General features: G+C 40.5%; 1 protein-coding gene across 1 annotated transcript in view; it reads left to right on the forward strand.

Annotated features, from left to right (window-relative positions):
• The first annotated feature begins 5,584 nt into the window (after positions 1 to 5,584).
• Positions 5,585 to 21,214, forward strand: part of RPGRIP1 (RPGR interacting protein 1) — a 42,667-nt gene continuing 27,037 nt past the window's right edge. The window contains exons 1-10 of the mRNA XM_087815476.1: positions 5,585 to 5,682; positions 8,668 to 8,942; positions 10,174 to 10,273; positions 10,795 to 10,920; positions 12,950 to 13,055; positions 14,951 to 14,974; positions 16,086 to 16,232; positions 16,708 to 16,781; positions 18,535 to 18,680; positions 20,725 to 20,885. Coding sequence (XP_087671602.1) covers positions 5,585 to 5,682; positions 8,668 to 8,942; positions 10,174 to 10,273; positions 10,795 to 10,920; positions 12,950 to 13,055; positions 14,951 to 14,974; positions 16,086 to 16,232; positions 16,708 to 16,781; positions 18,535 to 18,680; positions 20,725 to 20,885 — 1,257 coding nt within the window. The remainder of the gene's footprint in view (positions 5,683 to 8,667; positions 8,943 to 10,173; positions 10,274 to 10,794; positions 10,921 to 12,949; positions 13,056 to 14,950; positions 14,975 to 16,085; positions 16,233 to 16,707; positions 16,782 to 18,534; positions 18,681 to 20,724; positions 20,886 to 21,214) is intronic.

Here is a 21,214-nt window from a genome sequence, read left to right on the forward strand (position 1 = left end):
TTCATTCTTAGAGCTTTGCCTTCAGTTTCAGTGGTACCTTTCAGTAGCTCCACAGTGCTTTACAGCTTTGCTGCTGTATTTTGGAATGGTTATAACCAAAACAATTTTCTCTGGGGCCAGATATTAAAGAACTACAGCTTTTCTTCTTCCACTACAGCTCCATTTTTGCAAATGGCTTCAGATACAAAGAGCCAAGCTTATGATGCAGCCGCCTCTCTGTTCTCTTTCACGTTACTTCTCTGCAGAAGGAGGCTAGGAAGACAGGGTAACAGCAAAACTGCAAAAGCTACCTTAAATGTGAGATTTCCTTTAAAATGAAATGGTTTCTTTGGTTGCTTCTATTATTTTAATCCTAGGATTATTGTCTAATGTGAAAATACATCAACTTTTGGGTGATTGTTCAGCTTCCTTAAAATAGGCATGCTATGAAATCTGTACAGACCCATTTAAAATTATGTCACTGGAAAGAGGTTCTCCACTTTTTTTTTTTTTTACTGTAGTTTAAAAAAATGAAACATTGCAGAACAGGATATGAATGACCCAGTTTAAGTTAAATTGTCTGAAAAGTAGATCAACAAAACGTTAATGTTCTCTCCCAGTGATAGAATTTCTGTATTGTGCTATTTACTTTCTTCTTTATGTTTCTCTGTTTGTTCAAAACAAGCTTGTGAATAAGCTTCTCAGTTCACAAGTCAAACTAGCTTCAGAAAAAAGGGGGAGTGTGTTGTCCAAGACACAGGACTCTCCTACAGAACCTAAGGACAGGAGCAGAGACAGGCCCTGGAAAAGACTGAAACCAAGAGCAGAAAGCTCGTCTGGCCAGCATGGCTCCGCAGTGGAGCATTGACCTACGATCCAGGATATCTCGGTTCGATTCCCAGGGGAAACATCTGATCAATGATGACTCCCTCATCATTGATGTTTCTATCTCTCTCCCTCTCTCTTCCTCTCTCTGAAATCAATAAAGACATATTAAAAACAACAACAGAGCCCAGCCGGGAGTGGCTCAGCGGTTGAGCGTTGACCTGGGATCCAGGTGATCGGGGTTCGATTCCTGGTCAGGGCACATGCCTAGTTGTGGGCTTGATCAATGACTCTCTCATCATTGATGTTTCTATCTCTCTCTCTCCCTCTCCTTTCCTCTCTCTGAAATCAATAAAGATATATTTTAAAAAAACAAAAAAACAAAACAACAACAGAAAGCTTTTAGGACTTTTTGACTCATCTCAGCCACTCACTGTCATTCTCTCTCCTGATTTTTTTATTTATTCTTCTATTTATGTGTTCAATATATATTTGTTAGGTGCCTAATATGTTCTAGGAGCTGTTCAGGTACTGGGAAATAGAGGTAAACAATATAAACCAATTTTCTGTCTCCAAAGTCCTTATATTTAATGAGAGAGACCGACAATAAACATGTGTGACTAAATGCAGGTGCCCTGGCCGGTGTGGCACAGTTGGTTGGAGCAGAGTCTTGTGCACCAAAAGGTCGAGGTTGAATTTTGGGTCAGGACACATACTTGGTTTGCAAGTTTGATACCCAGTCAGGGCGCGTGCGGGAGGCAACGGGTCGATGTTTCCCTCTCACATCAATGTTTCTCTCTCTCTGTCTCTCTCTCTCTCTCTTTTCCTCTCTCTCAAAACCAATAAAAAATATACTTTAAAAAATGAAGGTAGTTTCTGAGTATGGTAAGTGTTACAAGGGAAATAAATAGAGTGGCAAGACAGAGTAAAATTGAGGAAGTGCTCACTTTAGTTATGAAGGCCAGAGAAAGTTCTCTTGGCAGAAGAAAAGATGCTGAGAGACTGAAGCAGCCCTGTAAAGACCAAGGAAAGAGCATTCCAGCAAAGTACAAAGGCTCTGAAGCAAGAAGGAGCTTGGTGGTTGGGGGAGCAGAGAGGAGGCCAGTGGCCAAAGAGTGTTGTGAACTAGAAGAGAGGTACAAGGAGTGATCTGAGAAACGGGAGGAAGGTCAGATTGTGGAGGGCTCTGCAGGCCCCAGTAAGGGGTTTAGATTTTATTTAAATGTTAATTAAAGGAGGCTCTTTCTGTGGGGCAAGCCTGTGCCTTCTTCCACTCCCTTCCCTCAGGCGCATTCTTCTTGCTTCTCTCTCCTAAGCTTTAATGGCCCTTCTTTTGCCTATGCAAAATAAAATAATAATAAAAGAAAATAGAAATAAATGTAAAGGCAAGCCATTGGAGAATCTAAGGCAGGAAATGCTATGACCTGGTTGTTTTATAAAGACCAATCTGGATGTTTCAGGGAGAAATGATGAGACGGGGATAGGGAGAGCATAAGGAAAACATGGTAGTTGAGGCGAGAGGCACAGGTGGCTTGAATTATAGTGATAGCAGTGGAGACGAGGTGATATTTTTAAAAAGGTACCTGGTTGATTTGGTAATGGATGACAGAAGGGAGGAATCAAGTCTTTGGGAACTAGTAGGATGATAATGCCCTTTATGAAGAGAGAAAGATTGGGAGATCACATTTGAGAGAAATCAAAATTCCTGTGTGAGACAGGTGAGTTTGATATACCTAGTAGTCATGCAAGAGGAAATGTTTAAAAGACAGGAAGATCAACAAATCTGAAGGTCAGGCCTGGAGATAAAAATTTTGGAAGAAACAGCATATATATATACATAGCATTTAAAGCCAGGAGATTGGATACTGTAATCCAGAAAAAGAATGTTGAGTCTACAGATAGAATTTCCCCAGTTAGTCAGGCTACAAAGCCAAATATTACTATCTTAGAACTCCCAAGTTTATATAATAGTTCTAGTCATCCACAGAGGCTAATTTAATTCTTAGTCCCATGCCCAACCACCTGAGAAAGAGAATTTGATTGACCCAGCTTGAGTCAGTTGTCTACCCTGGTCCAAAGAACAATTACTGTGGGGACTGGATCATAAACTGGGAATTGAGTCCCTGTAAATGGAGTGAGGATGGGGGAAGTCCAAGGTTCATTTCCCAGAGAAAGGGGGTGTCCATTGGTTTCCAGGCTGAGCATACACTTAGAGGATGATATACATCAATTCTATAATCAGAAAAAATTGATTTTATTTTTAAAAAGCACTGTATTATCACTGAATGCTTGGTCTTAGTCTTTAGTATAGAGTGGTTCCATGCCACTACTGAAAAGACTAAAAAGACTGTGATGTGTCATATGCCATCATGAAAGTGTTGAGAAATTCCCACTGCTTAAGTACAGCCTGCAGAAGGCATCCTAAAGTTGCATGTAATTTGCTGGACTTTTGTTTCTTTATTTCAGTGTCCTCTGGGATTTCTTACAACTTGAGAACTGATATGACATCACATCTCCGGTGGATAGTACATTAAAGACCCTGTTAGGGACATGGATTCGATACCTCTGATGGTACCAGCGTCAAAAGGTAAATACAGTGCTTGAGGATGGATGCTTCTTACTTTTTATTTATTTAGTTTAATACTCACCTGAGAATATGTTTTGTATCAATTTTAGAGAGAAAAGGAGGGAGAGAGAGAGAGAGAGGGAGAAACATTGGTTGGTTGCCTCCCACACCTGCCCCAACTGGGGATTGAAACTGCAACCTGGACATGTGCCCTGAGTGGGAATCAAACCCAGGACCCTTGGGTACACTGGACGATGCTCAACCAACTGAGCTACACCGGCCAGGGCAGGTGGATGCCTTTTAAAATTAAAACAACTCTCACTCTGTCATTGTGAGATATCTTGAACATGAAGCTTTACTTCTGGGTATAAAATTTGGAGAAAATTTTGCATATGTGTACCAGGAGACATATACCAGAATGTTCATAGCAGCATCATTTATAGTAGTAAAAATAGAAACAACATAAATGCCCGTTGATCAAACAATGAATATACATTGATATATATTCATACAATAAAATAATAAATTAATTTCATTTTATTTACAGATTTATAAAAAAATATAAAGCAGTTATCAATACAACATTCAATATGGTAATTAACTCTGAAGGGAAAAAGGAATAGTATGGGTGAAGAACTTACAGAGAGAGTTAGTCTACTAGTAGCGATCTATTTTGTTTTGTTTTTGTGTTGTATTTTTTTTTAAATATATCTTTATTGATTTCAAAGAGAGGAAGGGAGAGGGAAAGAGAGATAAAAACATCAATGATGTCATCATTGATTGGCAGCCTCCTGCACGCCCCTGATTGGGGATAGAGCCCGCAACCCGGGCATGTGCCCTGACTGGGAATCGAACCTTGATCTCCTGGATCCTAGGTCAATGCTCACTGCTGAGCCATGCCCAGCTGGGCAGTAGCGTTCTGTTTCTTAAGCTGGTATCTGTTTGCATACACTTTAGTCTTCTTCAAATGGTCCTTATGTTTTATTTCCTCATTTATATGTGTCAATTATATATAATAACATGTTATAATGACATATAAAATAACATGATTATATAATAATACATATATAATTTATGTTGTATACAATGCATATATTATACATAACTGTTTTATTAGGATATAATTTTTGTACCATACAATTTACTCTTTAAATGTGTACAATTCAATAATTTTTACTATGCCCACCAAGTTGTACATTTATCCCCACTATTTAATTTTAGAACATTTAATTACCCTGTAAAAAAACCCTATAGCTGACATTCCCATTGTCTCCATGCCCTGCCCCTAATAATCACTAATGTGCTTTCACTCTTTATGGTTTCCAGCATATAGAAATAGATATAGATGTGTATGTTTGAACCTTAATTGTAATGGTTTCACAGTTATATACATACATAAAAATTAATCCAAATTTACCCTTTCAATATGTTCAGTGTATTACATGTCAAGTATACTGCAATAAAGTTGTTTATAAAAACTTACTTGTCATCGTTTCCAAAGGATAGATCAGAGAGGTGCTAGAAATGGCTAAGGTGGTTCTGAGACTAAAGTTCTGAGCTCTCTTTCTTCCAGAGAAGGAGCTGTATTTTGAGCTCTGTGGTAGAATGGTTCCCATGAGACTGGAGCTGACCCTGGGCTGGTAAACACTCACACACTGAAAAGTGTGCTCTAGTTTCTTCTGCTTAGACCAAGCAGAGGCTCTATCCCAAGGAGGCAGTTTGTCCAGACCGTAAAAGCAAATGAGATGACTCTTAGTAATTAAGAAAGGTTCCTGTCCTTTTCCTTAAGGGAGATTTAAAGATGATTGTAGGCACAATCCTTGTCTAGGTCCAAATTATCTAATAAGGAAAAAAAAAAATAGAAGAACAAATGAAACAGAAACGTTAAGTACACTAACAGTCCTATTTGATATTTTTTAAGAGAATGTACTTTCTAGACAGAAAGTTGAGTCACACCTCATGCTGGAACGATGTTGAATGAATGATACCCCTCACCCAGGAGTGATATGAAATGATAAAGAGGTCCATTAGTACACATTTCATATATTTCTTCATTTCCTCTTAAATACTTGACTCAAGATAGATTTAAGCCCTCTGGAAAAAATGTGATGAAAGACCTGATGAGTTTTTAAAATTACATGTGAAAATAATTTCCATTTACCCTCTCCTGGGACTTTAGGTAAGAATATTAAAATTCAACCAACTTTGAGCAGGATGAGCCGGGAAGAATTAGAGGACAGTTTGTTTCGTCTTCGTGAAGAGCACATGTCGCTGAAGGAGCTTTCTCGGAAGCAACAGGATGACATCAAAAGGTGCCTAGAGTTCTCCTTAAGTCTTTAAAAGCTGTATCTACACCACGCTAAACCAAACAGAATACATTTTCCTGAGTTGTCTACACAAGAAAACAATTCAAATGTCAAAAATGGTTTACTCCAAAAATAATTTTTGGAAGCAATATTTCTTTATTTGGTTTTCTTGTCAAACACATCAACAGGCTGTGGCCATAGGCCACAAAGCACCACCAGGAGCTATTTCAACTCACAGAGCAAGAGCCTGGACAGGCCCCTGCCCTGGTCACCATAGAGGGGATAGGGACAGGGGGAATGCCCAAAACCTCAGGGGAACAAAGGCTGAAGGGGCAAGAAAGAGAAGCTTTTTTTTATTTATTTATAAAATGAAACCAAAAATTTTATTGTTCATTTACTATATGGAGGTATGTTGTACGACCTTTATATGTATTAACTAAACGAGAGGTTAAGTTACAGCCAGTGAGTGGGAGTTGAAAGCTCTTAACTTAAAAATCTAAATACAATGACTTTAGGTTATTGGCTTTCAAAAGTGCCTCTTGGGTGGGGACCAGGAAAGGAATCTGAGATGGGGTATAGGTAGATACACAGATAGAAAGAATGGGAGTTCTGAAAATTCCGGGATTATCTCTAGGACTTTTTTTTTTTTTATCTTTATTGATTTCAGAGAGAGGAAAGGAGAGGGAGAGAGAGAGATAGAAACATCAATGATGAGAGAGTCATTGATCGGCTGCAGCCCACAACCCGGGCCTGTGCCCTGACCGGGAATCGAACCCTGATCGCTTGGATGCTAGGTCAACGCTTAACCGCTGAGCCACACCCGGCCGGGCTCTCTAGGACTTTTTCTTCCCAATGTTTTTATTGATTTTTTTTAGAGAGAGAGAGGAAGGGAGAGGGATAGATAGAAACATCGATGAGAGAGAAACATCGACCGGCTGCTTCCTATACACCTCCTACTGGGGATCGAGCCCCAACCCAGGCATGTGCCCTGACTGGGAATCGAACCAATGACCTCTTGGTTCATAGGTTGATGCCCAACCACAGAGCCACACGGACCAAGCTCTAGGACATATTTTGAAAGTACTGGTGTCAGTGCCTTCCAGCCAAAGACCAACAGGAACACACCTACAGTTGAGCAGTTGGGTTTATTGCTCATTGCAGCTACAGAAAATGCACACCATGGGGAACTAAAGGTACCTCAGTAGGATGCGTTAGAAAGAACCTATTATAGGATTTGAGCTTCAGTTGGGTGATTTGGGGGAGGGTCCAAGGTAATAGTTTGCTCCAGATTTGGTGCTGTCAGAAAGCAGGAATACTTCTACTTTTGGATATTTTGAAAATCTTATCTATAGGGAGGGTACACTAGAGTGAGGCTATGTCTGTAATAGGTAAAGAAACAGCAGTCACTCATATTAGCCAGGAGAGAAGGATATGTGTTATTTTGTGGTGGCACAGTGACCTTGCTTTTTGTCTCTGTTTAGACAAGATTATGCAGTGGACTTCTTTTGTATCATTCTATCTTGGTCTCAAATGGCTTTGTCTGATGTTTACTCTGTGAGATTATGTCCAACAAGACAATAATATGGCCTAGCCGAGAGCACCAGGCCAACCTCATCACGGAGGACTAGCTATGTCAGGCCAATTCCCCAATGTCGAGAGCAGCTTTTTGCTTTCTCATTGATAGTGCCCGAGTGTGGTTTGGAGCTTCATTTAGAATCTACAGGATTGCAGGCTCCCACTGTAAGCCAGGGCTCTTCAGAGCTGGAGATTCTTTTATATTGTGGAGAACTCAAGAATCTGGAGTCAGAAGGTTGCAGGGGTCAAAAAAATCTTGTTTCTTGGTTGATAACCAAAAAGTAGTTGAGATTATAGATATTAAGTGACTAAATTAGATTCTATCCCCCCTCTTTGGCTTCCAGCAAGTTACCTAGCTATTTTATGCTTTGATTTCTTTATCTGGATATAAACATAAGTAATAATAGCTAACTCATATAGTGCTTACAATGTACTATCACTATCCTTTACATATATTAATTTATTTAATCTTCATAACAATCTAATGAGGCAGGCACAGTTTTGTCTCTATTCATAGATGAGGAAACTGAGCACTAAAGGTTAATGACACGCCCAAGGCCACATAGTCAGTAAATGTCAGAACTGGCAGGCAGTGGGACCACGGAATCTAATGGTAATAGTAAAAAGCATGATTTTAGGTGAAGACAATAAATAGTGGTTGACTATCCACTATAGACAAGGTTAGGTGTGTACTAGGGACTATAGAAGACTAATCCTTAAAGTTGGGCACATATACAGGGGTGTGCAGACAACTGGGATGGGAGAAGTAAATATTAAAATTTTTACTTATATTTAATATCTCCCCTTTAAAAATTAGTATTTTTGTTTATGTTTTATAATGACCATAATTTATTAGTACAGAAGTAAGTGTATATAATTTAAAAAGAAATATACACACAAGTATATTGAGGAATGTGCAAACATTTTTTGCTAAGATGAGTGTGTGATCACTGCAACAGAATGGACAAAGATGGAACAGCTATGTCCCTGCCCTCCAAGTGTTACAGTGTATTGGGGGCCAAAAATAATTTTATTTTTTTAGAAAAGAAAATTATTGCCCAGCCGGGTGTGCCTCAGCGGTTGAGCGTGGACCTGGGATCCAGGCGATCGGGGTTCGATTCCCGGTCAGGCCACATGCCCGGGTTGTGGGCTCCATCCCGTCAGGGGCGTGCAGGAGGCAGCCGATCTCTCTCTCTCCCTCTCCTTTCCTCTCTCTGAAATCAATAAAGATATATTTAAAAATAAAAACTAAAAGTAAATAAAAATAAAAGAAAATAAAATTATTAAGTGTAAGTAATGGACTACAGTAGATAAATTTATATCAGAGATTAATTCAGAGTATTTGCCACCAAATAAACTGTAGACAATAACTGTCATAGAAGAAGTCACCTGTCACCAGCTCTGTTTTGCCCGTAGGATGAGGACAGCCTTGCTGAGGCTGACGGCTGCAGGCCGGGACCTGAGGGCAGAGGCGGCAGCCCCGGGGCAGCTCTGGGAGCCAGGAAGGCGGCGGCCGGACGCGGGGTGGCGGCAGCGCCCCTCCAAGCAGCAGCGCCCCCTGATGCTCCGGCCGCAGCAGCAGCTCCAGTGCGGCGGGCCCCCTGTTGCCCGCCGCTCGCAGCCTGCGGTCCACGTGGGACGAAGGCCGCGGCACAGCGCGGGCGCCCGAGTGCCCGAGAAACCCAGGAGGGGTGAGGCCGGGGCGGCGGGGCAGGGCCAGGGCACCGCGCCGGGTTACTGTGCCAGCCACGTCTCCCGTCTCACTGCATTATTCAGCCCACCACCGCGTTTTGTTCTTTTGTTCTCATTCCTTTCTACCTCCCTAAAAAGTGAGTGTGTGTGTGTGTGTGTGTGTGTGTGTGTGTGTGTGTGTGTGGTTTTAAAATTTAATTTAATTTCCCGTGAGTGGGATGTCAGGTTCAAAATTCTCAGTTCACCCTGAAATACTGCTAAGAGGAGAATCAGACAACGGAAGCAGAAACTTACTGGTCAACTTCTGCAGGGGGCCTAGAAAACAGAGAGAGAACATTGACGCCCTGCTCAGATGTAAGCTGCAGTGACCTTAAGATAGGTCCCTCTACTGGGACTTTGGGACTCTGGGCCAAGTGACTGTGCCTCTAAATCCGGGGATCTTAGCCTTTCGGGGGAAGTGAATACCTTTGAAACCATGATCAAAGCCAGGCCTCCTCCCAATAAAAATGCACAACACATAGACAAAACTTTGCACACAATTGCATAGGTTCAGAGATTCCCAAAGCCCGTTCCTGAAGTCCAGGCCTAGAAGTCAGGCTGTGAGTGAGGAGCTGCAATTGCTCCTCTTCTTGTATTCCAAGTGGCTTAGAGTCTCTGACTATGAAACCCAACATTGAATTAAGTAAAATTTTGTGTGTAAATTTCCTTCACCTAGCCTACTCAGCCCTGGTTTAGATCCATGGAAATGGAGTGCCTTTACCTTGGGGAATCGGTTAGATTTTTATTTAGTATGCTTCTATATTTCCGAGTTCCCTACTTGAGTCAATCAAGTCATTATAAAAACAGTTAAAAGTAGAAAAACTAAATAATCTAAATTTCAGTTCAGTTTAACTTAAGCGTTATTGAGTACCAATTATATACCAGGCACTAGAAATAAAGATGCATTCAAGTTAAATATACAGTCCCTGCCCTGGACAAGCTTGTACCTTCTCCCCATTTATACTCACTTACTTTGAGAGTCTGTAGTCCTGTTGACTTAAAAATCTGTAGTTGCATATCTATGCAAGGGCAAAAGACCGAGAACCTGTCCTCTGGAATCAGTGGTCATATAAAGATTTCCCCCAGTCTCAAGGCTCTCTACTACTTCCAACACTTGGTGTTGAAGTTCTAAAACTTAGTGTTCTAGAGAAATCTGTTGCCAGAGTCTGCACCCTTTGTCTAAACTTTCAGAGCCAAGAGGCAGGCTGAGCTACACGGCCCCTCCCACATTCAAGGAGCATGTAACAAATGAAAAAAACAGAGGAGAAATACCCAGTGAACCCAGCGAACTGTGAGTTCTTTTCATTTATCCTGCGTGGTTACTATTTCAGCTTTAATGGAAAATACGTCATCTAGGGAACAAGTGAATGTTGGTATTTTTGAGTCTTTCCAGCATAATAAGAGACGATGAAGGTCAACCCTAGGTCAAATTTTGACTTCATTGCTTAAAAATGGAAAATATAGAAAATAAGCATCTCTTTTCTTCCAAGGAAAGGAAAATAAAGGTCTTTGCTTAATTGAAGGTATTCCTTCTTTTTCTCTTTATATTTTTATTCCTGTCCCTTAAATTGTAATTCATTTACATGTCTGTTTGATACTTAAAAGCTGTATTTTGTCCTATTATCTTCCACACATACCAAGATTACTAACTCCTCTAACTTCTTTTTATATATGTGTGAGCCCAGTTCTCAACCTCTGTGACAAGTTTCTATTTCTTCTTTCAGTGTTTAATGTTGCTAGTTCTAAGAGTACCATTTCTTTCAGCAAAGTCATAATTATGACTAAACTCATTGGTTTATGCATGCCTAACAGTGCCCACAAGATGACCAACAACACTATGCAAGTGGGAGGATCACCCAAGTATCCTGAGAAAATATTGTCCAAAGATGATTTTGAACAGAGCTCTTCAGAGTGTGCTCAGAAGGCTGCAGAGCTTCGGTAAGGGTGTCCTCCCACGCCTTGAGCCGTAGTGAACTGAAAAAGCAGGAGATTCTTATTTTGTACCTTTCCTCAATCTCAGAGGAAAAGAGAAAAGAGAATGCTTGAGATGAAATTCAATCTTAAAAGTAGACCTGGAGTCCCAAGTCAGTTAAATGGATTAACCTAAAGGGCCTGCTTATGTATAACAGAAGATTTGCTGTTTCCCTTCATTGAAGGAAAACTGCGTCATCCTCATTACCAGATAGGGGTGGTCAGCCCTTACTGTGCATCGGTTCCAGGAGAACTTTTTTTTTTTTTTTTTTTAAATATATATTTATTTCAGAGAGAGGGAAGGAGGGGGAGAGAGAGAGAGATAGAGGCATCAATGATGAGAAAGTCATTGATCAAGCCCACAACCCAGGCATGTGCCCTGACCGGGAATCGAACCCAATCACCTGGTTCCTAGGTCGACGCTCAACTGCTGAGCCACACCCGGCCGGGTCGGGAGAACTTTTTAAAAATAGACTTTATTTTTTAGAATAGTTTTAGGTTCACAATAGGATTGAGCAGAAAGTACCAATATTTCCCATAAACCCCCTGCGGCCTCCACACAGCCTTCCCCACTGGCCACATCCACACCAGAGCGGTACATTTGTTATAACGGATGAACTTATGCGGACGTATCACTATCACCCGAAGCCCATAGTTTGCCTTAGGGTTCACTCTTCGTGTTGTACCGTCTATGGGACAAATGTATAATTACATGCATATGTTATTATAGTATCATACAGAGTAGTTTCACTGCCCTAAACATCCTCTTTGCTCTGCCTTTTCCTTCCTTCCTATCATCTTACCCCTGATGTCACAGATCTTTTCACTGTCTCTATGATTTTTGTCATTTTCCAGAATGTTGTATAGTTGGAAACCTGCAGTAGTAGCCTTTTCAGATTGGCTTCTATTGAAGTTGCCTCCATGTCTTTTCATGGCTTGCTTGATAGTTCATTTCTTTATTATTATTATTTTTATTAAATTGATTGGGGTGACATTGATAGATCATTCATTTCTTTTTAGCACCAAATAACGTTCCAATGTCTGGATGTACCACAATTTATTTATCCATTCGCTTTCTGAAGGACAATTTGGTTGCTTCCAAGTTTTGGCAATTATGAATGAAACTGCTGTAAACATCTCTGTGCAGGTTTTTGTGTGGTGATAACTTTTCAACTTTAATGGAAAACACATCATTTAGGGAACAAGTTATTTCCCTTTTAGTTATTTTGGGGTGTACTACAGGCAGTATAATTTTACAGATCTCTCCAGGTGATTCTAACTAGCAGCTAGGACTGGGAATCCCTGAGATAGAGTCTAGTGAACACAGATCCTCCCAATACTTTTCAAACAACAAAGAAAACATGATCTCCTAGGTTCAGAAAGTATACTCTTCCCTTGTGTCTCCCATCCATAGCCACACTTTTTTGGTTTCTCTAAGGAAACAGAGCTCAGACTTAGTAGGTCTTTGCAAGGTTTATGGGAAACTGTGAGCACCATAATTTTAAAAATAGCTGCTATGTTGGCCCTAGCCAGTATAGCTCAGTTGGTTGGGCGTCATCCCATGCACCAAAAAGCTGCCATTTCGATTCCCAGTCGGGGCACATAACTGGGTTGTGAGCTTGGTCTCCGATGGGTGGTATGCAAGAGGCAGCTGATCGATAGTTCGCTCTCACATCGATGTCTTTCTCTCTCTCTCCCTTTCCCTTCTTTGCTCTCTAAAAATCAATAAAAACTCTTTTAAAAAATACGTGTTATGTTTTCTCAGAACACAGAATTTAATGTTGGTAGTCTTTCAAATCTCAGCTGCTGTGAGGGGAAATGGGAGAAAGGAGATTATTATGGGAGGGTGGATACACTTCCTATTTCTGGTGTGTTGTTGGGGAGATAGGCAGGCAAGAAGCAAGAGGAAAAGATTCTTATTCTTGCAGAATCAGGAAGAAAAGGTACTTAACTTTGTCCATTCTCAGAATATTTTAGCGCTGTCTTCTTTTTCTAGAGCTTCCATTAAAGAGAACATAGAGCTGATTCGGCTTAAGAAGCTCTTACATGAAAGGAATACCACATTGGTAGCAACCAAAGCACAATTAACAGAAGTTCAAAAGGTGAGTTGCCATCATTAGCTGTGCTTTTTTGTGTGTGTGGGGGGACAATTAGTTGAGTATTGTTGTCTCCATTTTATACATGGGAGACTGCAACTGAGAGAAACTAAGTTACTTGTCTAAGGCCACACAACTTATAGGTGATATTCAAATCCAAGCTTTGCAACTCAGAGTCCATTCTTTTTCCACTACTTCCCATTATCTCTCTATTAGGAAGAAGGCTCAAACCCTGCCCGATAAGGTGGAATTAAATGGGGTTAATTTGTGTCGGGGTTAAGGTACCAGCCAAGAGGCACAAACAGACTGTAATTAAGTTAGGAAGCCAATAGCAGATCGGGGTTCGATTCCTGGTCAGGGCACATGCCCAGGTTGCGGGCTAGGCAGTCGATCAATGACTCTCTCATCATTGATGTTTCTATCTCTCTCTCTCCCCCTCTTTTCCTCTCTCTGAAATCAATAGAGATATGTTTAAAAAATAAAATAAATAAAAATAAAAAGAGTAAAGAAAAACCAGAAGAAAAAAAAAAAGATTCTTCCTCTCTGCCTGTAAATAGTACAAATAGTGGATGCGGGCACGTTCAATGCAAGCACAATATCTGTATTTTATTCACTACCATCAAAATGTTGAAATTATGTCCGGTTTTATGCTGTGTGACACCCTTACGAGCTCTCTTGCTAATGGATGCACAAAATAAATTGAGATCAAGTACAGCTGCTCACGGACACAGTTCAGGCTCTGGCAGCTTGGTGCTCAGATGCTGAGTGCAGTCCTAGGAAGGAGCCTGGCCGTGCCACTCCTGCTGCGGTGCTCGGGGTGTATGTTGCCTCCATCAAGGCTCATTGCAAAACAAACACTGAATGCTACTTTTGCTTTTCACCTTTTTTCATCAGAGTGAAAATCCTCTTTGGTACTGATGTAGCTCTTTCATAAAAACTAAGTGGAGAATGTGAACTTTCAAAGAGGAGGGATACCTGTATTTGTGGGATTAGATTTTTTAAAAACCTATCTATTCTTTCATTGCATTAAAGGAAAAAAGGAAGAAAGACATTCCAAATTTAATGTCCTTACCCATGTCAGTGGTAGTGGTAGAGATGAGCTAAAATGGTGACTAATCATCCACAATTTTTAAAATGTGGGTTTGACAATTTATTTATTTTTTTTAGCAATTTACCTTTTAGTCATGCTTTCATATGCATATACTAAAATAAGTTTGCATTCTCTTAATCCCTTAGTAGTAAAATATGATGGTCAATAGCACAGACTCTGGAGTCTGAGCAAGCGACTTAGCTCTCTGAGCTTTGGGTTTCTGACTTTTAAAGTTTAGAAAATACTACCTACCTCTCAGATTTGCTGTAAGGATTAAATGAGATAATATATGTGGAGCAATTATTATGATCATAATGTAACCTATAATGAAGCTCATAATAACATAACACATAGTAACTGCTCAACCAATAGTAGGTGTTGTTAGTTCCGTTATTATTGTTTTTTCTTTTTCTAAAACTGAAGAGAGACCTTGTGACACATGCTAAGTAACAGAAAGAGCCTAGTTTGAAAATAAACATTTTGCTTGGATAATTCACCAAGTGCAAGGCAAATGTGAATAAATGACCCTTCCCCTTCCCCTTCCCCTTCCCCTTCCCCTTCCCCTTCCCCTCCCCCTTCCCCTTTCTAAAAGACACGGCACTGTCTGTTACATTCACAGACTACCTGGCAACTAGCACAGGGGAATGGTAGGAGCAATCAGTAAACAGGTACTCAGATTGACTTGATGTATGGGAATTCTTAATAATGTTTTTAAAATAAATATTTAAACATTTGTATTATAAACATCAAAATAAAAATCAAGTTGATATATCAATAGAATAATACTTAGAATAATACTTTTTTCTTTCAGGCATATGAAACTCTGCTCCAGAAGGTACTTAATAAAGGTTCCTTGAATCTCTGTTTCTGATCAATCAGAGTAATGAAACCCAAAGAAATTTGGCTTCACCTTCAAGTAACAGGACACCAAACTTTAGCCAACTAAATCAAAATGATTGTGTCATAGCATTTCTATTAAGACAAATGATACTACTACTACTATCAGAAGCTACTTATCGCACCGTTTTCATAAAAATTAAAATATGAGATCTGAGTCGAGAAATATTTAGAATAGTATTTTTCGACCTATTGCTAGAGAGAATTGTAGCATTGGCTCAGAAATTCCTAAGAGTGTTCTTCTAGCACATGTGAGATGGAGAGATGTAACAAAGTTGTTGCAAATCTTCTCTGGTGTTGTTAAATATTTGGCTCTATTCCCCCGTGAGTGGGGTGCAGGTGACGCTGGGTGAATGTGATTAAGAGTCGCTAAGGCAGCCCTAGCCAGCTTTGCTCAGCGGTTAAGGTGTTGGCCCACAGACCGAAAGGTCCCAGGTTCGATTCCAGCCAAGGGCACTTACCTCGGTTGCAGGCTTGATCCCCGGGCACATACCGGAGGCAGCCAATCCATGTGAGAGACACATGTCGATGTTTCTCTCTCTTTTTCTCCTTTCCACTCTCTGTGAAAACCAGTGGGAATAATATCCTTGGGTGAGGATTTTTTTAAAAAGAGTCACTAAGGCAGGGCTCCTCGCCAAAGGTGTGCAGAAAATGCACAGTTAACTTCTAGAGTTAACAAGTCATTTCGCTGTGTGCCAAGGGAGCCGTATATCATCATAAAAGCCATTCAAATAGCTAAGAAAGTAAAGGCAACCGTGGAAGGTGGCGCTTCACGTAGATCCAGGGTTTAATTTGAACCTTGGGAAAATTAAGGCTCCAATTATGAATTACAGTTTCTCAGAGTGGGAAATCCTCACTAACAGGGAAGCAATATTTCCTGAGAAATGCTAGGGTGACAAACGACGTCAATTGACAGTGCAAATACAACACACTTTAATCAAAGCCATTCTTCATGACATCCACTAGGGAGCGCTAGGGTGGCTGGTATCTTGAGTGTGCTCCTGGTGAGAGGTGTGACCATTCCCAGAGCAACTTCCCTTCCGCCCCAGAATCAGGGAATCCTGAGCGCAGCCCATGATGCCCTCCTCGGCCAAGTGAACGAGCTGAGGGCAGAGCTGAAGGAGGAGAGCAAGAAGGCCGTGAGTTTGAAGAGCCAGCTGGAAGACGTGTCCATTCTGCAGATAACACTGAAGGAGGTAAATTGTAATGATTGAAAGATACCATTAACTGTAAGTTACGTTCTAATTTTAGAGATGTTAAAAAGTGTATCTTAGCAACACTATGGATATTTCATTTTTTCAAATGAGAAACATGAGGCTCCAAGTGGTTAAATAATTTGCTCAAGATTATACTATTAGGGGAAAAACTGGGATTTAGACTTATGTCTGTTCTCCAAAGTCTTTGCTCTTTTATAGTGTTCTGCTGCTTCCCTAACAGTAGAAACTCAGACACCATGATAATTTACTTCAGAGTATCTTCATTAATTCCAAGAAAAGCTTCTATTCTACCTTTAATTGGTTCAAGTCTTTCTAGTTGAGTGGCCCCTCAGAGACATGGGGGATGAATGTAGAAAACCTCCCACCCAAGCTCCACCCTGCAACAGAAAAGGGAAATCTGTGTAAGGTAGTAGATTTTAAAATTTTATCTCAGTCACTCTACCATCATTCTTAGTTTCAGGAAAGAGTTGAAGATTTGGAAAAAGAACGAAAATTGCTGAATGACAATTACGACAAACTCTTAGAAAAGTGAGTACCAAGTTTGGGTCCCAGAGCATTGTTTTTATAAAAGATGATTATGGAAATGTGCCTCCCCAATTTTAAAAATAATACATAGTGTTGATGAGAATGTGGGGAAACTGGCACTCAATACTGTTAGTGAGAATATAAATCGATACAGTCTTTTTGGAAGGGAATTTGACGCTATGTATAAAAATGTTAAACCTTTGTATATCTTTTGTGCCAGCAATTCCATTTTTTGGAATCAAAATGAAAAAAATCTTACTATATATATGCAAAGACATAGTATAATAAGAATATTACTGCATTGTTAATAATAGTAAAAAATAACTAACACCACCCAAATTTTCTTTGATAGGGATTGACTAAATAATTTTGCATTCCCACAGTAAAATACGATGAAGCTATTAAAAATGAGGTATACCTGTATACCTATTATTAAAAGAAAAATCAAGTTTCAAAAGAATATATTAACTCTGACCTAAAAGGATTGGAGTAGGGCAAAGAGGCACCTTCATTTTTATTCTACATACTTCCACATTATTTTAATTTTTCACAGCACACATATATTCATGTATTAACTTTGAAATTAAAAATACCGAGAATTTTTGCCTGGCTGGCATGGCTCTGTGGTTGAGCATCAACCTGTGAGACCTATGACCCAGGAGATCGCAGTTCAATTCCCGGTCAGGGCACATGCCCGGGTTGCGGGCTCGATCCCGAGAAGGGGGCATGCAGGAGGCAGCTGATCAATGACTCTCTCATCATTGATGTTTCTCTCTCTTTCTCTCCCTCTCCCTTCCTCTCTCTGAAATCAGTAAAGGCATACTTTTTTTAAAATACCTAGAATTTTTAAAAAAATGAAATGTGCCTCTGACTTAGTGAAGAGCAGCAGAGGGGAGATTGGGGAAGTTGTAGGGGGGCATTCTAGGAACAACTGATGCTTTTCAACTCAGGGAAATGAAGTAGTGTCCACTTCAAGACTCCCTGTTACAGACACTACTGGCCTCTTTCCTTCGTCATTATCTTCTTGGAGCATCATCTGATGAACGGTCAGGAAGTGCCAAGAACTCTTACTATTAGCCTAAGCAAGTTGCTTTTAGACTACATTTATTAAAATGATAAACAGGAGAAAAAAAGACATAAGCAGAAATAATAGTTTATTAACATCACTCCACTTGTGTAAACAATCAAGGGCTGCCCACATGTGTTTTACATTCAAAATGGGTCTGCCTGACAGCAACATCCATGGTGCTTGCAGGGTACAGCCACTGAAAAACTGAAACTATTAGCTCCTGCCTTTCAGTGTAGTCACTGACAATCTCGTTCAAAGGCAAGTTTTCTCTAAACTAGCCATTGGTGATGTAGATAGAGGAATGGAATAAGCAAAAGAGGAATATTTCATTCCTCATTTCTAATCCAGTAGGCCTGAGAATGTCTTGGTACACAGTTTCCTTACTAAAGAAAGCCATCATGCTGGGGAAGTTCTTTGGGAAATAGGTGTGACTTGGATTGTTTGCTCAGTGGGCTATTTGAGACCTAAACGGAAGTGATGCTAAAGAACTCAATAGGACCCAAAGTTCCAAGGCAGTTGGTAAATGACAGTTACAGATAAAGCAGGGGCAGAAAAAAACATGTAGGGGAATGAGTGATGAACTAGGCCCAGGAGATGCTGAAACTGTGTAATAAAGTCATTTTATCAAACACCTTCGAGTATCCATCTGACAAGCCCCCCTCCCTCCTTTCTTCTTCCCGTGTTCAGCATGCTGGACAGTAGTAATCCACCTCACTGGAGCAATGAGCTTGTAGGAGAACAGCTCCAGCAGAAAGTCTCTCAGTTGCAGGATCAGCTGGATGCTGAGCTGGAGGAGAAGAGAGAAGTCTTACTTCAGCTGTCCAGAATGACAGGTAGGTGCGATCTTGAAGAGCTGTCTCAAATGAGGCATCCTCTCCATCTGGTTAGGGAGAAGAGAATTTGGGCCAGCATTTCTCCAGCCCCTCACTTGGTCACAGGTAACCAGAATAACACTGGCAGTGAGATAAGGTTTACAATCCAGAAAGCACACCACCTGCCTCATACTTACACTTTTTTCTACATAATGACTTTCCATTTGAGAGGATGCCAGTTCCTTTTTTAAAATATGTTTTTATTGATTTCAGAGGAAGGGAGAGGGAGGGAGAGAGAGACAGAAGCATCAATGATGAGAGTCATTGATCAGCTGCCTCCTGCATGCCCCCTGCTGGGGATCGAGCTGCAACCCGGGAATATGCCTTGACCGAGAATTGAACCGTGATCTCCTGGTTCATAGGTCGACGCTCAACCACTGAGTCACACCAGCCAGGCAATTCTTTATTGTGTTTTTAAACATTCACTTTATTTATTGAAAGTATTGAAAATAAGTTTCTCTGCCTTTTATTCTTATTAATCATTTTAGAGGTGATGGAGAGCCCTTTTTTAAGCATCTGATACCTGAAATTGAGAAGCAAATTACTGCTCTGGGTTACCACTACCATTTCCCCTACCCTAACTCTTGGATCACAGTAGATAGTTATCCCAAAGGTTTTTAGGGGCTCACTACGCCGAGAGCAGCATATTCTGCGTTTCCTGGCTGAGGAGGGAATTGGCAGGCAGGGCGGCAGCCCAGCAGCCTGTCCTTTTGGCTGAGTTGTTTCAGTTGCTTACTTGGTATAAGCTGCATTGGAGGCCACATGTCAAAATATTAGAGCCAAATAAATAAAGCTGATTAATCCCCAAGACTCACATGGAAAAGAGCCTCTTGATCCATACTGGACTTCCTGAGCACAGATTTTAACTTTGTTGTGTTAAGCCACAGAGATGTAGCACATATTTGTTACTGCAGCACACCTATGTTAGTTTATACTGACTAATCATTAGACAATATCCTAAGAGTGAAACAAATATAAAGTTTGAAAAAAAGACCCAAAGATTTAAAAATACTATAAAAAGACCTTTGCCTCACTTCTTTTTGCTGCCTAGACTTTGATATTTAGTCTTATCAAACTTCTGTTTCATCATACTTTAGTATATTCACATAGGAGAGTGAAAGAAAAGAAATATGACATCAAGAAAAATAGAGGCAGTTGTGGGGATGCAAAGTACAGCATAGGAAATACTATAACCAGTAATATTGTAATAACTATATATGGTGCTAGTTGGGTCCTAGAAATATCAGGGGGAACACTTTGTAAAGTATATGTTTGTCTAAACACTATGCTGTACACCTGAAACTAATACAAAGTAATATTAAATGTAAACTGTAATTGAAAAAAATAAAAAATAATTGAAATAACTTAAAAAAGAAAAATAGAGGCAGGAACCATAAAAGGATTAAGCTAGGAGCACATGTCGAGGACCTTGTAGTACGTATGAAGTACAAGTGAAGTCTTGTAATGACCTTAGAGTAACCTAATCTAGCCCCCTGTTTAATGAATGATAATAGAATGATCACACTAAACACTGCTCGCCTTCCTTCCCTAAAACACACCCCTCCACACACACACACAGATGCCCAGATGCCCACCCTCGCTCCTTATTAGGGTGGGTGTGGAGTGGGTGCCACAGAGAATCAGTAGATGGAAGTCAGAGTGGAGTTGGAGAGAGGCTGTTAAGATGCTCGTTGGATGGTGCTGTCAAAAAAGTGCGGACTGTCCCCGTCCGTGAGGTGGCTCCGTTCGGTTCCTTGCTGTTATTCTCCCTTCCACTTGGCAGTCCTGCAGGTATTTTTGTTTTGTTTTTGGAGTCTGAAGGTCAACTCAGTTTACTGGGCCAATAAGCTAGAACTCCTTTGTAGAAATAAGAGAGAATTGCATCTCCAAGGGCAAATTAATAAAATGAATTAAACATTACTGGGAAAATTTGATTTATACTTGGTCAATCTTTAACCAGGGTTACTAACAAAAGTTTCAACTTTTCTGATTACTTTTCCCCCAGCTCAAAACAAGGATCTGAAGCTTGAAGTCACCAACCTGCTTCAGAAACATAAGCAGGAAGTAGAGCTCCTCCAAAATAAAGACACAAGTTCCCAATCTCCTGACAGGCAAGCTGAACCAGACACGCACCCAGCTCTATTCCAAGAGCCCGCTCAGACAGAGGTATGTGCATCTTTAGTCAAGCAAGCCCCCTCTAAAAAATGTCCCTAGAAAGGATGAAGGGATTACGACACTAACTGAATAATATTTTGTCCTGATTGAGGACAGTAATGGAAGCATATGAGAAGACTGAGAATAGAGATAGCTCCATGAGCTCCACACATTGTCCCCCCTACCCTTTACAGTTCAAAAAACTTAAAATCTTTCTCAGATGAGGACTTGGGATGGTCTGCTGAAGAGTAAACAGCCATTAGAGGCTGAATAACCTTCTCACTGCTGCTACTGAGCCTGAGCAACTAGGGGAGAGAGCACTTGTGAATTTGCACAAGTCC

Source organism: Miniopterus natalensis, chromosome 1 (genome assembly GCF_054644295.1).
Source record: "Miniopterus natalensis isolate mMinNat1 chromosome 1, mMinNat1.hap1, whole genome shotgun sequence".
NCBI lineage: Eukaryota > Metazoa > Chordata > Mammalia > Chiroptera > Miniopteridae > Miniopterus > Miniopterus natalensis.